The sequence below is a fragment of the Somniosus microcephalus genome, chromosome 12, assembly GCF_052327205.1.
Source record: "Somniosus microcephalus isolate GS21.2 chromosome 12, FLI_Smic_1.0, whole genome shotgun sequence".
Lineage (NCBI taxonomy): Eukaryota > Metazoa > Chordata > Chondrichthyes > Squaliformes > Somniosidae > Somniosus > Somniosus microcephalus.
The window spans coordinates 13,677,495-13,694,684 of NC_140998.1; the positions used below are offsets into that span (position 1 = coordinate 13,677,495).

The window sequence follows — 17,190 nt, forward strand, 5'->3', positions numbered from 1 at the left end:
AGCTGTACAGGAAACTGTAGGATACAATGCAAATAGGTCTGGTCTGCTTGAAAGCCTCTCTGGAAACTGCTAGAAGGTTCCTGTTGTGTCCGTGTATAATAAGACACAGACTGCAGGAGAAACGGTACAACAGGTGTTTAGTCAACGTGGCTCATAGTGGAACTGATCTGTACAGATTACTACTCAGTGCTATATACAGGTGTGGTCACTGCCGGTACTGCAGTATACATGAGCTGCAAAAGATAGTTCCCCTTAAAGGTATATACATTACAGTTCCGAGCTCAACTGCTAGCAGGTTCCGAGCTCAACTGCCAGAAGGTTCCGAGCTCTACTGCTAGAAGGTTCCGAGCTCTGACGTCATGACGTCATCACGTTCTTCCCGCCGTTGAGAGATCACGTGACGGACGGCATGACGTCATCACGCAGAGTACAGGAAAGAAGCCCTAGTACAGTTAACAGATATATTAAAGGTGCAGCCCCCAGCTGTACTACATTGCTGTAAAAGGAATTATATACAATTGTCCGTAATCCTCTGGTGGTTCCGCCACAATATGGTCATTTATCTCTGCTGCTTGTGGGACCTTGCTGTGCGCAAATTGGCTGCCGTGTTTCCCTAGATTATAACAGTGACTGAACTTCAAAAGTACTTAACTGGCTGTAAAGCGCTGTGGAATGTCCAGAGGGTGTGAAAGGCGCTGTAGAAATCCAAGTTCTTTCATTCATCAATGAGATGAGGCTAATGTTTCTTGGAACAGGAGAGAGATGGGAAGATTTTAAAACATTTTAACATCCCACCCGACCCATTTTTGGGGTTAAATTTACCCTCATTGTTTCATGTACGAGAGGCAGAGTGTGAATAGCTAAAGGAAGCTAAGTGGAAAAGGGAAGCATGAAAAGCCGACAGGCTCCAGTTGCCCAGCTGGTGTGGTCCTTCCTGAGTTTGACGGTTATGCAGCCCCATGCGCACTCTGCTAGAGTTGCTGCATTTCATCGCCCATTCTTCACGTCTCTCATAAGAACATAAGAAATAGGAGCAGGAGTAGGTCATACAGCCCATCGAGCCTGCTCCACCATTCAATAAGATCATGGCTGATCTTCTACCTCATCTCCACTTTCTCGCCCGATCCCCATATCCCTTGATTCACTTAGTGCCCAAAAATCTATCGAACTCTGTCTTGAATATACTCATCGACTGAGCCTCCACAGCCCTCTAGGGTAGAGAATTCCAAAGATTCACACCAAGGTGAAGAAATTTCTCCTCAGCTCAGTCATAAATGGCTGACCCCTTTTCCTGAGACGATGACTGCTAGTTCCAGGCTCTCCAGCTAGGGGAAATAGCCTCTCAGCATTTACCGTGTCAAGCCCTCTAAGAATCTCCTCAGAGGACAGCCCTCTCCAGCCAATTGGCACCATCCAGGATTGGACCGAACACAGTCCATTATTTTAAGTGGGCTGTATGGAACTTTCTCAAATCTAACTAGCAGGTGAGTATGCCTGGTTATACTGGGCAGTAGAGACCAAACATTCAAAAGATTAGACAGCTGAAAAGATGATCTGATTCTCCTGTGGAAGAGCTGCAGGATATATCTGAAACCCAGCATCATTGGACTGTACCTTGTTACAGCAGTTCTTACTAAGCATGAGAGGGAAGATTCGCTGCTTGGCGCATGATGACACTGAGTGCCTACTCTGACAGCCATACATGAAGATGTTCTGCTTCCGGTTGTGTCCGTGGATGTCACAGTAAAGAAAAACATCCCGCTCCTCAACCAACCTGATAAGAAGCCAGAATCGTAACAGCAGAGCGAATGGAACAACGGCAAGCCTTCCCCTTCCAGCATTAATAAACTGCTGGTCGGGAGTGTTTGATGGGACAGTGTGGAGGGAGCTTTACTCTGTATCTAACCCGTGCTGTACCTGCCCTGGGAGTGTTTGATGGGACAGTGTAGAGAGAGCTTTACACTGTATCTAACCCATGCTGCACCTGCCCTGGGAGAGTTTGATGGGACAGTGTAGAGGGAGCTTTACTCTGTATCTAACCCGTGCTGTACCTGCCCTGGGAGTGTTTGATGGGGCAGTGTAGAGGGAGCTTTACTCTGTATCTAACCCGTGCTGTACCTGCCCTGGGAGTGTTTGATGGGACAGTGTAGAGGGAGCTTTACTCTGTATCTAACCCGTGCTGTACCTACCCTGGGAGTGTTTGATGGGACAGTGTAGAGCGAGCTTTACTCTGTATCTAACCCGTGCTGCACCTGCCCTGGCAGTGTTTGATGGGAGAGTGTAGAGCGAGCTTTACTCTGTATCTAACCCGTGTTGTGTCTGCCCTGGGAGTGTTTGCTGGGACAGTGTAGAGGGAGTTTTCTCTGTATCTAACCCGTGCTGTATCTGCCCTGGGAGTGTTTGATGGGACAGTGTAGAGGGAGCTTTACTCTGTATCTAACCCGTGCTGTACCTACCCTGGGAGTGTTTGATGGGACAGTGTAGAGGGAGCTTTACTCTGTATCTAACCCGTGCAGTACCTGTCCTGGGAGTGTTTGATGGGGCAGTGTAGAGCGAGCTTTACTCTGTATCTAACCTGTGCTGCACCTGCCTTGGGAGTGTTTGATGGGACAGTGCAGAGCGAGCTTTACTCTGTATCTAACCCGTGCTGCACCTGCCCTGGGAGTGTTTGATGGGAGAGTGTAGAGCGAGCTTTACTCTGTATCTAACCCGTGCTGTGTCTGCCCTTGGAATGTTTGCTGGGACAGTGTAGAGGGAGCTTTACTCTGTATCTAACCCGTGCTGCACCTGCCCTGGGAGTGTTTGATGGGATAGTGTAGAGGGAGCATTACTCTGTATCTAACCCGTGCTGTCCTTGCCCTGGGAGTGATTGATGGGACAGTGCAGAGGGAGCTTTACTCTGTATCTAACCCGTGCTGCACCTGCCCTGGGAGTGTTAGATGGGACAGTGCAGAGGGAGCTTTGCTCTATATCTAACCTGTGCTGTACCTGCCCTGGGAGTGTTTGATGGGACAGTGTAGAGGGAGATTTACTCTATATCTAACCTGTGCTGTAACTGCCCTGGGAGTGTTTAATGGGACAGTGCAGAGCGAGCTTTACTCTATATCTAACCTGTGCTGCACCTGCCCTGGGAGTGTTTGATGGGATAGTGTAGAGGGAGCATTACTCTGTATCTAACCCGTGCTGTCCTTGCCCTGGGAGTGTTTGATGGGAACGTGTAGATGGATCATTACTCTGTATCTAACCCATGCTGTACCTGCCCTGGGAGTGTTTGATGGGACAGTGTAGAGGGAGGTTTACTCTGTATCTAACCTGTGCTGCACCTGCCCTGGGGGTGTTTGATGGGACAGAGTAGAGGGAGCTTTACTCTGTATCTAACCCGTGCTGCACCTGCCCTGGGAGTGTTTGATGGGAGAGTGTAGAGCGAGCTTTACTCTGTATCTAACCCATGCTGTGTCTTCCCTGGGAGTGTTTGCTGGGACAGTGTAGACAGAGCTTTTCTCTGTATCTAACCCGTGCTGTACCTGCCCTGGGAGTGTTTGATGGGACAGTGTAGAGGGAGCTTTACTCTGTATCTAACCCGTGCTGCACCTGCCCTGGGAGTGTTTGATGGGATAGTGTAGAGGGAGCATTACTCTGTATCTAACCCGTGCTGTCCTTGCCCTGGGAGTGATTGATGGGACAGTGCACAGGGAGCATTTCTCTGCATCTAACCCGTGTTGCACCTGCCCTGGGAGTGTTTGATGGGACAGTGCAGACGGAGCTTTACTCTGTATCTAAGCTCTGCTGTACGTGCCCTGGGAGTGTTTGATGGGACAGTGCAGAGGGAGATTTACTCTATATCTAACCTGTGCTGTAACTGCCCTGGGAGTGTTTGATGGGACAGAGTTGAGGGAGTTTTACATTGTATCTAAGCCGCGCTGCACCTGCCCTGGGTGTGATTGATGGGACAGTGTAAAGGGAGCTTTACTCTGTATCTAACCCATGTTATACCTTCTCCTAGTGTGTTTGCTGGGACAGTATAGAGGGAGCTTTACTCTGTATCTAACCCATGCTGTACCTGCCCTGGGAGTGTTTGATGGGACAGTATAGAGGGAGCTTTACTCTGTATCTAACCCGCGCTGTACCTGTCCTGGGTGTGTTTGATGGAACAGTGTAGAGGAGCTTTACTCTATCTAACCTGTGCTGTACCTGCCGTGGGAGTGTATGATTGGACAGTGTAGAGGGAGCTTTACTCTGTATCTTACCCGTGCTGTACCTGTCCTGGGAGTGTTTGATGGAACAGTGTAGAGGGAGCTTTACTCTATCTAACCTGTGCTGTACCTGCTCTGGGAGTGTTTCATGGGACAGTGTAGGGGGAGCTTTACTCTGTATCTAACCCGTGCTGTACCTGCCCTTGGAATGTTTGATGGAACAGTGCAGAGGGAGCTTTACTCTATCTAACCTGTGCTGTACCTGCCCTGGGAGTGTTTGATGGGACAGTGTAGAGGGAGCTTTACTCTGTATCTAACCCGTGCTGCACCTGCCCTGGGAGTGTTTGATGGGATAGTGTAGAAGGAGCATTACTCTGTATCTAACCCGTGCTGTCCTTGCCCTGGGAGTGATTGATGGGACAGTGCAGAGGGAGCTTTACTCTGTATCTAACCCGTGCTGCACCAGCCCTGGGAGTGTTTGATGGGACAGTGCAGAGGGAGCTTTACTCTGTATCTAATCTCTGCTGTACCTGCCCTGGGAGTGTTTGATGGGACAGTGTAGAGGGAGATTTACTCTATATCTAACCTGTGCTGTAACTGCCCTGGGAGTGTTTGATGGGACAGTGCAGAGCGAGCTTTACTCTATATCTAACCTGTGCTGTACCTGCCCTGGGAGTGTTTGATGGGATAGTGTAGGGGGAGCATTACTCTGTATCTAACCCGTGCTGTCCTTGCCCTGGGAGTGTTTGATGGGAACGTGTAGATGGATCATTACTCTGTATCTAACCCATGCTGTACCTGCCCTGGGAGTGTTTGATGGGACAGTGTAGAGGGAGCTTTACTCTGTATCTAACCTGTGCTGCACCTGCCCTGGGGGTGTTTGATGGGACAGAGTAGAGGGAGCTTTACTCTGTATCTAACCCGTGCTGCACCTGCCCTGGGAGTGTTTGATGGGAGAGTGTAGAGCGAGCTTTACTCTGTATCTCACCTCGTGCTGTCCTTGCCCTGGGAGTGATTGATGGGACAGTGCAGAGGGAGCTTTTCTCTGCATCTAACCCGTGCTGCACCTGCCCTGGGAGTGTTTCATGGGACAGTGCAGAGGGAGCTTTACTCTGTATCTAAGCTCTGCTGTTCCTGCCCTGGGAGTGTTTGATGGGACAGTGCAGAGGGAGATTTACTCTATATCTAACCTGTAGTGTATGTACCCGTCTACCTTTAAGAGAACTATTGTATGTAACCGTTCACCTTTAAGAGAACTACTTTAGGTGTGGCACTACTTGTTTGGCTTCTGTATACTGTAATACCGACGGTGACCACACCGGTATATAAGTGTTGTGGCATGATTCCTTGGGCAGATTCGCCCTGACCTTCGAATAGTAAAGACCTGTTTGTTTGTTATTCCTGAAGTCTGTGTCGTTATTAACCGTACAACCCACAGACTTTACAGTGGCGACGAGTCCGATCGTACCCTGCGGCAAGACTACCAAAGCAACTAAAGAGCGTCGAAGAGAGGCAACCGCCCTCGTCGTTCTGCTGGGAGAAAACACGAGGCTGCAGCAATAGAAAGGAAGAAGACTTTATCAACAAAAGCTTCCAGCAGCAACAGGCACTGACTACCCTTCTACCATGGTGCGGAGTGAGCCGATCAGCAGGAAACAAGGCGGCCGCGGAGACTGTGAGTAGGGGAAAGTGTAAAGAATATCCGGAGGATAAGGGCTGTGCACTCGACCACGGTCGAGGGGGAGCAGAGCTGGTCAGGAAGGCGGGTCCAACGGCGTCGTGAGATAGCCGGACCGCGATCGGCGGGAAAAGCCGTGCAGCGACCGAAGCCACGAAGTGCTGAGACCGGGAGCAGCCGCGGGAAGAGAGAAACTCAGCCGCAGCCGGGGAGGGAAGCACCGGACTGCGTGAGGGCTGGGAGGCGAACGGGAGCCGGGCGTGTGGGAGAGGCAGAGCCGACCAAAGGAGGCTGCGCGAGAGCCAGTCCAGCGGCTGAACTGTTCTCCACCAACGGGGTACCCAGCGCCGGTAGAGCCGAACGTGGGGGAGAGAGAGACAGAGCCGAGCAAGGGGAGAGAGGCTGCGCGAGAGCCAGTTCTGCGGCTGAACTGTTATCCGTGAACGGGGTGTACCCAGCGCCGGTAGAGCCGTGCGAGCGGGAGAGAAAGACAGAGCCGAGTAAGGGGAGCTGTGCGGAAGCCAGCCCAGCGGCTGAACCTGTCCGCTGTGGGGAAAGCGTACCCCTCCCACCAGGGAAGAAACGCGGGAAGCCGCCATTAGGCGGAGAAGACGACAGACGCGGGAGACCGCCATTGAAGGGGCGGGGAGAGAAGGAAAGAGCGGGAAACCGCCATTTTCGCGGGAAAAACCGCCATCTTAGAAATAAATAAATAATAAATAAGAATTTAAAGAAATACTTGTGCTGCTCCCAAGGAAAGGAAGATGCCTAAGCGAGGGAATATTAACGATTTTAATTCTGAGATAGAAGACTGGGCCATGTACGCGGAACGCATCGAGATCTATTGTGAAGCCAACAAAATAGAGGAAGACGACAAAGCGATAACATTGCTAAACTCGATGGGCGCAAAGACATACGGGCTCTTGAAGCATCTACTAGCACCAGCTAAACCGGCGGATCAGACTTTCGAAGGGATTGTGGCTGTTCTGAAGGACCACTTGAACCCCACACCGTTGATGTTGGCTGAACGATTCAAATTCTATGCAAGAACGCAACGGAAAGACGAAAGCAACGCGGAATATTTGGTCGAACTGCGTAGGCTAGCGAAATGCTGCCAGTTTGGAGGGAATCTGACAGAGGCACTGCGAGACAAGTTCGTATGCGGATTGTCCAAGGAAGGGACACAAAAGCGACTACTCAAAGAGAACGACCTCATACTTGACAGGGCTGTCCTTATAGCCGCATCGCACGAAGCCGCAGCGAAAGGAACGGCGGAAATGCAGCTAAAGGCGGCGGCACTCGGGGTGGACCAAATTACCTCAAGTACAACAAAATGCTATCGTTGTGGGAAGACAACACACGACCAGAATCAATGCTGGTTTAAGAACCAAGAATGTAGGAAATGTGGCAAACTGGGTCACATCGCTAAGGTATGCCGGTCAGGGAAGAAGACCAACAACCAAAGGAAGCCACCACAAGAAAAGTACAACAAGGTACACAAGGTGGCTGAGAAGAGTTCAGACGAACAGAATTCAGACTCAGACCCAAACAGCCAGGAGCTGGGTAGTCTGAGAATTCACAATGTGAGTAAGGAAGCTGACCTACAAACTATCTGGGTCATACTAAAAATAGCTGGAGTCCAAGTAAGAATGGAGTTGGACACTGGATCAGCTCTATCAGTCATAAATCGAAGGGACTACCACCGGCTATTCTCTCACATACCCTTAAGAAATACCAAGTTCGTATTGCAGACATACACGGGGCATAAGGTATACCCCATGGGGAAGATAAGAGTCAAGGTGAGAGATAGGGGTAAAGAACACCCAAGAATGAACTTGTACGTATTATCTGAGGGAGGACCACCACTTCTAGGACGAGAGTGGATCAAGAAAATAGACATGGAATGGCACTATCTAAAAGCCATAATGAGTGAGGACTCGGTGCAAGCTATCAGCTCAGATTCTGAAACGGATGACGATAAGACCAACTCAAATATGGAAGACAAGGCTAAAATGAACTTGCCGACTATGGTGGAGAAAACGAAGACATGCATAAAGGCTTATGCTACCGAGAAGAATAAAGCTTCAGAGTAGAACTCCAGTTTGACAGAGAATTCTGAGCCTGTTCAAGTTAAGGACTTATCCACGACGGAAGAACACCGAACTCGGACTCAAACTTATTTCAAAGTACGACAACAATTAGAACAGTTGAGTTACCGTCTCGTACAAGAGATGAAAACAATGAAAAAGTTCTGGGACACCGAATGGGAGAACCTGGAAAGACAGCAGAGGCAGCTAGCTCAAGCAAAGAGCGACCATAGAGCCATCGTGACCAATTACCGATCACATCTCCCTTATGATGTTCAGGAGTTAGAATATTTGCATGATCTAGAGATACAGCATAAAGGCAAACCACGCTACACTGAGGATTTTGTTCTGCAATTGGAGACGGAGCTAGTGCAAGCAAGGTTAAGAGAAGCTGAATCGCAGTGTGCACTTAAAGATATGCAGAAAAAAATCTTGGACATGGAAAAGAGAAACGCTTCTTTACCTGATGTGAATAATGTGGCCATGTTGCAAGAGGAGCTTATAGGGGCGAAACTGAAAGAAGCTAAGCAAAGGATGTTGGAACTTGAAACACAGAACCAAATCAGCAGTAACCAGCTATGTCGAGCAGAGAAGGAGTGCTATGGTCTACATGAGAAGGTGCAATATCTCTCAGCCCAGAATAAGGGGCTACTCACTCAGTTAAATGAAAGTAATTGGAAAATGGCTGAGATAGACTGCAGGAATAAAGAAGATTTGATGGCAGTGAGACTTCGAGAGGCAGCTAGCATAGCAGCCTTGGCTGAACGCCAACAGGAAATTGCGAAAGAAGCAAATGAAGAGGAATCTTCAGGAAGCCAGGATGTTATTCCAGTTCTTCTCTACGACTCCTTACAAGCAGAGTGTGCGAAGTTGAAAGAACAGTATGAACAGGCCCAGGCTACAATTCTGGAGGGGGTTAACTCGGCAACCTCCGAAAAGCTAGTTTCAGTAGAAGCATATGAACAACTAAAGGTTGAACATGAGCAAGAAGTCCAAAGGCTGCAGGAAATTCTTGATGAGCTCAAGGCCAAGACAGACTCATCGGTAGAAGTTCCATCCATAGATGAGAAATTAGAGGTGAAAGACATGGCAGAACATGAAAGACAAGATGTCCAAGAACTCACAAAAATATTGAAGGAAACCCAAGACAAATATGAGGCAGCAAGGTCAGAGGTTCAACAACTTGAAGAACAGATTCAACTGGGAATCCTTTCAGTGGAAGAAAAGGAAACTGTAAGAAACACAGAGACTGTAAGAATGGTCCCTGAACATGAGCTAGAGAGCATCAGGGCGCAACTTTTCCGAGCGCTGAAAGCCAAAGTACAAGAGGAACAGAAGGTGGAAGCATTGGAGGAAAAGGTGGATGAAATGGAGAAGACTCTGATCCACAGTGTTCCCGTGGAAGAGTTAACGGTCAGCCAACTCCTTCATATGCTGAGGGAAAAGACTCTGCAATGGGAACAATCTGAACACGAGCTTCAATCTTCAACGGGAAGGAGTTCGGAGCTCTCAAAAGTTTGGGAAATAGCTGAGGTTGCAAAACAGACTTTACTGGGATGCCAAAAGTACGCTGAATCGCGTCTATGTGAACAACAGAATGTTGAAACAGCTGCTCCAGTAGAAGGATTGAATAGCCCGATCAATCAATCCCCGAGGGAAGGGGAAGTATTGAAATCACAAATGAGGTCATTAGTGAAGGATTTGCAGGAAACCCAGGAAGAGCGGGTTGAAGTTGAATGCATGAAGAAGTCTTTTCAAGAAAGATGTCTAGGGAAGGAACCACAGTCAGCTAACGTCCAGATGGGTAAGGAGGAAGTAGAAGGCCCTCTCGCTGGCCTAACTCAGGACGAACCCGAATATTACCATGACCTGTTGAGTGACACTGAATATTATGAGGATGTGGTCTGCCCAGTTTGTGATGAAAACTCCCAAAGTGCCGAAATCAGGATGAAGCACTTAAAGTCGAAGGAACATAGAGAGTTGGTGGCGCTACAGCTGGCAGCTGATAAGGGAGCCCCGAGAGTCTCCAAAAAGCAGAAAAGAAAAAGAAGAAGCAGAAGATGATAACTATCGCAAATATTATCACTTCTACCAGATCATGCGTGGACCCTACGAAAGGAGTTAAATCAGTTGGGAAGGAGGAAAATATCAAGGCAACCCAGTTGTTGTAAAAGTCAGCACTGCTGGTTCAGCAGGACGAAAGTTCAAGCTGTTACGTCAAGAAAAGGATATGGAGGAGTCACGCTAGCAATGTGAACCATCTACACCAAAGAGATGTTGTTCGGACCGAGTCAAGATCAGAGACTGAATCTGTGAACTGTTCCCGCAGAGACTGAACCTGTGAACTGTTTCCCACCGAGACTATGTCTGTAAATTGTTTTATATGAAGTTGAAGATATGTTGGCCTAGAAATTGGGTTGTGGGCTCGCCAGGGCTGTAGCGCCAGAAATTTTGCGCCAGCGTTAATGCGGCAGCGCCCGACGAAAATTCAGTTGCGCCAGCCCCAGACGGCGGCGGGTGCTAAAGGAGGGTTTTAGCGCCTGAAAACGGGCGTTGAATTGGGTTTCCCGGCGCTAATCCCCCGCTGCGGCACCCGATGCGGTGCGGCAGGCTGGGGAACTGCAGGCCTCCTCCTTCTGTTAAGGAGGAGCTGCCTGCAGCCGACAACTGTCCGGCGGATTCCCCCGACATCTGAGCCCGGCACCTCGGGGAAGTGCCGGGCTCGCAGCACACACTCATCAGGGCCGCGGGGGGGGTGATGCAGGAGTCCGGGAAGGGAGGTGCGGGCAGGCGGCCGCCGGGAACGCGGCCGGCCGCCGCTCCACCTTTATGCGCCGGCGCAAAGGCGTGTAAGAACACTTTTCACATTCATTAGTTGCGCCTGCCACGGGCGAGGCGGGCGCAACTGAATTTGGGCTTGGGGCCGGGTTACCACGGCAACCGGGACGCTGCGCACACCGATGACGTCATCGGTGCCGGCGCAGCGCTACCGGCTAACGCCGATGGTAAGGCCCAAGTCAATTTGCAAAACGGCTATAAGTCCGGCGCAAGGCCCTCTAGCGCCACTAATTGGGCGCTAAGCCCACTCAATTTCTAGGCCGTTATGTTTAATGGGGACTCTGTATGTAATAAGCTAAAAAGGGAGGATTGTAGTGTATGTACCCGTCTACCTTTAAGAGAACTATTGTATGTAACCGTTCACCTTTAAGAGAACTACTTTAGGTGTGGCACTACTTGTTTGGCTTCTGTATACTGTAATACCGACGGTGACCACACCGGTATATAAGTGTTGTGGCATGATTCCTTGGGCAGATTCGCCCTGACCTTCGAATAGTAAAGACCTGTTTGTTTGTTATTCCTGAAGTCTGTGTCGTTATTAACTGTACAACCCACAGACTTTACATAACCTGTGCTGTAACTGCCCTGGGAGTGTTTGATGGGACAGAGTAGAGGGAGTTTTACATTGTATCTAAGCCGTGCTGCACCTGCCCTGGGTGTGTTTGATGGGACAGTATAAAGGAAGCTTTACTCTGTATCTAACCCATGTTATACCTTCTCCTAGAGTATTTCATGGGACAGTATAGAGGGAGCTTTACTCTGTATCTAACCCATGCCGTACCTGCCCTGGGAGTGTTTGATGGGACAGTATAAAGGAAGCTTTACTCTGTATCTAACCCGTGCTGTACCTGCCCTTGGAATGTTTGATGGAAGAGTGTAGAGGGAGCTTTACTCTATCTAACCCGTGCTGTACCTGCCCTGGGAGTGTTTGATACGACAGTGTAGAGGGAGTGTTACTCTATCTAACCTGTGCTGTACCTGCCCTGGGAGTGTTTGATTGGACAGTGTACAGGGAGCTTTACTCTGTATCTAACCCGTGCTGTACCTGCCCTGGTTGTGTTTGATGGGACAGTGTAGAGGGAGCTTTACTCTGTATCTAACCCGTGCAGTACCTGTCCTGGGAGTGTTTGATGGGACAGTGTAGAGGGAGCTTTACTCTGTATCTAACCCGTGCTGCACCTGCCCTGGGAGTGTTTGATGGGATAGTGTAGAGGGAGCTTTACTCTGTATCTAACCCGTGCTGCACCTGCCCTGGGAGTGTTTGATGGGACAGTGCAGAGGGAGATTTACTCTATATCTAACCTGTGCTGTAACTGCCCTGGGAGTGTTTGATGGGACAGTGCAGAGCGAGCTTTACTCTATATCTAACCTGTGCTGTACCTGCCCTGGGAGTGTTTGATGGGATAGTGTAGAGGGAGCATTACTCTGTATCTAACCCGTGCTGTACCTGCCCTGGGAGTGTTTGATGGGACAGTGTAGAGGGAGCTTTACTCTGTATCTAACCTGTGCTGCACCTGCCCTGGGAGTGTTTGATGGGACAGAGTAGAGGGATTTTTACTTTGTATCTAAACCGTGCTGTACCTGCCCTGGGAGTGTTTGATGGGACAGTGTAGAGGGAGCTTTACTCTGTATCTAACCCATGTTATACCTTCTCTTAGAGTGTTTGATGCGACAGTATAGATGGAGCTTTACTCTGTATCTAACCCATGCTGTACCTGCCCTGGGAGTGTTTGATGGGACAGTATACAGGGAGCTTTACTCTGTATCTAACCCGTGCTGTACCTGTCCTGGGAGTGTTTGATGGAACAGTGTAGACGAGCTTTACCCTATCTAACCTGTGCTGTAACTGCCCTGGGAGTGTATGATTGGACAGTGTAGAGGGAGCTTTGCTCTGTATCTTACCCGTGCTGTACCTGTCCTGGGAGTGTTTGATGGAACAGTGTAGAGGGAGCTTTACTCTATCTAACCTCTGCTGTACCTGCTCTGGGAGTGTTTGATGGGACAGTGTAGGGGGAGATTTACTCTGTTGCTAACCCGTGCTGCACCTGCCTTTGGAGTGTTTGATGGAACAGTGTAGAGGGAGCTTTACTCTATCTAACCCATGCTGTACCTGCCCTGGGAGCGTTTGATACGACAGTGTAGAGGGAGCTTTACTCTGTATCTAACCCATGTTATACCTTCTCCTAGAGTGTTTGATGGGACAGTATAGAGGGAGCTTTACTCTGTATCTAACCTGTGCTGTACCTGTCCTGGGAGTGTTTGATGGAACAGTGTAGAGGAGCTTTACTCTATCTAACCTGTGCTGTAACTGCCCTGGGAGTGTTTGATTGGACAGTGTAGAGGGAGCTTTACTCTGTATCTAACCCGTGCTGTACCTGCCCTTGGAATGTTTGATGGAACAGTGCAGAGGGAGCTTTACTCTATCTAACCTGTGCTGTACCTGCCCTGGGAGTGTTTGATGGGACAGTGTAGAGGGAGCTTTACTCTGTATCTAACCCGTGCTGCACCTGCCCTGGGAGTGTTTGATGGGATAGTGTAGAAGGAGCATTACTCTGTATCTAACCCGTGCTGTCCTTGCCCTGGGAGTGATTGATGGGACAGTGCAGAGGGAGCTTTACTCTGTATCTAACCCGTGCTGCACCAGCCCTGGGAGTGTTTGATGGGACAGTGCAGAGGGAGCTTTACTCTGTATCTAATCTCTGCTGTACCTGCCCTGGGAGTGTTTGATGGGACAGTGTAGAGGGAGATTTACTCTATATCTAACCTGTGCTGTAACTGCCCTGGGAGTGTTTGATGGGACAGTGCAGAGCGAGCTTTACTCTATATCTAACCTGTGCTGTACCTGCCCTGGGAGTGTTTGATGGGATAGTGTAGGGGGAGCATTACTCTGTATCTAACCCGTGCTGTCCTTGCCCTGGGAGTGTTTGATGGGAACGTGTAGATGGATCATTACTCTGTATCTAACCCATGCTGTACCTGCCCTGGGAGTGTTTGATGGGACAGTGTAGAGGGAGCTTTACTCTGTATCTAACCTGTGCTGCACCTGCCCTGGGGGTGTTTGATGGGACAGAGTAGAGGGAGCTTTACTCTGTATCTAACCCGTGCTGCACCTGCCCTGGGAGTGTTTGATGGGAGAGTGTAGAGCGAGCTTTACTCTGTATCTCACCTCGTGCTGTCCTTGCCCTGGGAGTGATTGATGGGACAGTGCAGAGGGAGCTTTTCTCTGCATCTAACCCGTGCTGCACCTGCCCTGGGAGTGTTTCATGGGACAGTGCAGAGGGAGCTTTACTCTGTATCTAAGCTCTGCTGTTCCTGCCCTGGGAGTGTTTGATGGGACAGTGCAGAGGGAGATTTACTCTATATCTAACCTGTAGTGTATGTACCCGTCTACCTTTAAGAGAACTATTGTATGTAACCGTTCACCTTTAAGAGAACTACTTTAGGTGTGGCACTACTTGTTTGGCTTCTGTATACTGTAATACCGACGGTGACCACACCGGTATATAAGTGTTGTGGCATGATTCCTTGGGCAGATTCGCCCTGACCTTCGAATAGTAAAGACCTGTTTGTTTGTTATTCCTGAAGTCTGTGTCGTTATTAACCGTACAACCCACAGACTTTACAGTGGCGACGAGTCCGATCGTACCCTGCGGCAAGACTACCAAAGCAACTAAAGAGCGTCGAAGAGAGGCAACCGCCCTCGTCGTTCTGCTGGGAGAAAACACGAGGCTGCAGCAATAGAAAGGAAGAAGACTTTATCAACAAAAGCTTCCAGCAGCAACAGGCACTGACTACCCTTCTACCATGGTGCGGAGTGAGCCGATCAGCAGGAAACAAGGCGGCCGCGGAGACTGTGAGTAGGGGAAAGTGTAAAGAATATCCGGAGGATAAGGGCTGTGCACTCGACCACGGTCGAGGGGGAGCAGAGCTGGTCAGGAAGGCGGGTCCAACGGCGTCGTGAGATAGCCGGACCGCGATCGGCGGGAAAAGCCGTGCAGCGACCGAAGCCACGAAGTGCTGAGACCGGGAGCAGCCGCGGGAAGAGAGAAACTCAGCCGCAGCCGGGGAGGGAAGCACCGGACTGCGTGAGGGCTGGGAGGCGAACGGGAGCCGGGCGTGTGGGAGAGGCAGAGCCGACCAAAGGAGGCTGCGCGAGAGCCAGTCCAGCGGCTGAACTGTTCTCCACCAACGGGGTACCCAGCGCCGGTAGAGCCGAACGTGGGGGAGAGAGAGACAGAGCCGAGCAAGGGGAGAGAGGCTGCGCGAGAGCCAGTTCTGCGGCTGAACTGTTATCCGTGAACGGGGTGTACCCAGCGCCGGTAGAGCCGTGCGAGCGGGAGAGAAAGACAGAGCCGAGTAAGGGGAGCTGTGCGGAAGCCAGCCCAGCGGCTGAACCTGTCCGCTGTGGGGAAAGCGTACCCCTCCCACCAGGGAAGAAACGCGGGAAGCCGCCATTAGGCGGAGAAGACGACAGACGCGGGAGACCGCCATTGAAGGGGCGGGGAGAGAAGGAAAGAGCGGGAAACCGCCATTTTCGCGGGAAAAACCGCCATCTTAGAAATAAATAAATAATAAATAAGAATTTAAAGAAATACTTGTGCTGCTCCCAAGGAAAGGAAGATGCCTAAGCGAGGGAATATTAACGATTTTAATTCTGAGATAGAAGACTGGGCCATGTACGCGGAACGCATCGAGATCTATTGTGAAGCCAACAAAATAGAGGAAGACGACAAAGCGATAACATTGCTAAACTCGATGGGCGCAAAGACATACGGGCTCTTGAAGCATCTACTAGCACCAGCTAAACCGGCGGATCAGACTTTCGAAGGGATTGTGGCTGTTCTGAAGGACCACTTGAACCCCACACCGTTGATGTTGGCTGAACGATTCAAATTCTATGCAAGAACGCAACGGAAAGACGAAAGCAACGCGGAATATTTGGTCGAACTGCGTAGGCTAGCGAAATGCTGCCAGTTTGGAGGGAATCTGACAGAGGCACTGCGAGACAAGTTCGTATGCGGATTGTCCAAGGAAGGGACACAAAAGCGACTACTCAAAGAGAACGACCTCATACTTGACAGGGCTGTCCTTATAGCCGCATCGCACGAAGCCGCAGCGAAAGGAACGGCGGAAATGCAGCTAAAGGCGGCGGCACTCGGGGTGGACCAAATTACCTCAAGTACAACAAAATGCTATCGTTGTGGGAAGACAACACACGACCAGAATCAATGCTGGTTTAAGAACCAAGAATGTAGGAAATGTGGCAAACTGGGTCACATCGCTAAGGTATGCCGGTCAGGGAAGAAGACCAACAACCAAAGGAAGCCACCACAAGAAAAGTACAACAAGGTACACAAGGTGGCTGAGAAGAGTTCAGACGAACAGAATTCAGACTCAGACCCAAACAGCCAGGAGCTGGGTAGTCTGAGAATTCACAATGTGAGTAAGGAAGCTGACCTACAAACTATCTGGGTCATACTAAAAATAGCTGGAGTCCAAGTAAGAATGGAGTTGGACACTGGATCAGCTCTATCAGTCATAAATCGAAGGGACTACCACCGGCTATTCTCTCACATACCCTTAAGAAATACCAAGTTCGTATTGCAGACATACACGGGGCATAAGGTATACCCCATGGGGAAGATAAGAGTCAAGGTGAGAGATAGGGGTAAAGAACACCCAAGAATGAACTTGTACGTATTATCTGAGGGAGGACCACCACTTCTAGGACGAGAGTGGATCAAGAAAATAGACATGGAATGGCACTATCTAAAAGCCATAATGAGTGAGGACTCGGTGCAAGCTATCAGCTCAGATTCTGAAACGGATGACGATAAGACCAACTCAAATATGGAAGACAAGGCTAAAATGAACTTGCCGACTATGGTGGAGAAAACGAAGACATGCATAAAGGCTTATGCTACCGAGAAGAATAAAGCTTCAGAGTAGAACTCCAGTTTGACAGAGAATTCTGAGCCTGTTCAAGTTAAGGACTTATCCACGACGGAAGAACACCGAACTCGGACTCAAACTTATTTCAAAGTACGACAACAATTAGAACAGTTGAGTTACCGTCTCGTACAAGAGATGAAAACAATGAAAAAGTTCTGGGACACCGAATGGGAGAACCTGGAAAGACAGCAGAGGCAGCTAGCTCAAGCAAAGAGCGACCATAGAGCCATCGTGACCAATTACCGATCACATCTCCCTTATGATGTTCAGGAGTTAGAATATTTGCATGATCTAGAGATACAGCATAAAGGCAAACCACGCTACACTGAGGATTTTGTTCTGCAATTGGAGACGGAGCTAGTGCAAGCAAGGTTAAGAGAAGCTGAATCGCAGTGTGCACTTAAAGATATGCAGAAAAAAATCTTGGACATGGAAAAGAGAA

The 17,190-nt window shown here is 49.6% G+C and overlaps 1 protein-coding gene across 1 annotated transcript in view; it reads right to left on the bottom strand.

Annotated features, from left to right (window-relative positions):
• LOC147109034 (cytosolic carboxypeptidase 2-like) overlaps positions 1-17,190 on the bottom strand; it is a 52,287-nt gene continuing 35,097 nt past the window's right edge. The window contains exon 3 of the mRNA XM_086004172.1: positions 1-1,774. Within this exon, the coding sequence (XP_085860298.1) occupies positions 1,534-1,774 (241 nt within the window). The 3' untranslated portion in view covers positions 1-1,533. The remainder of the gene's footprint in view (positions 1,775-17,190) is intronic.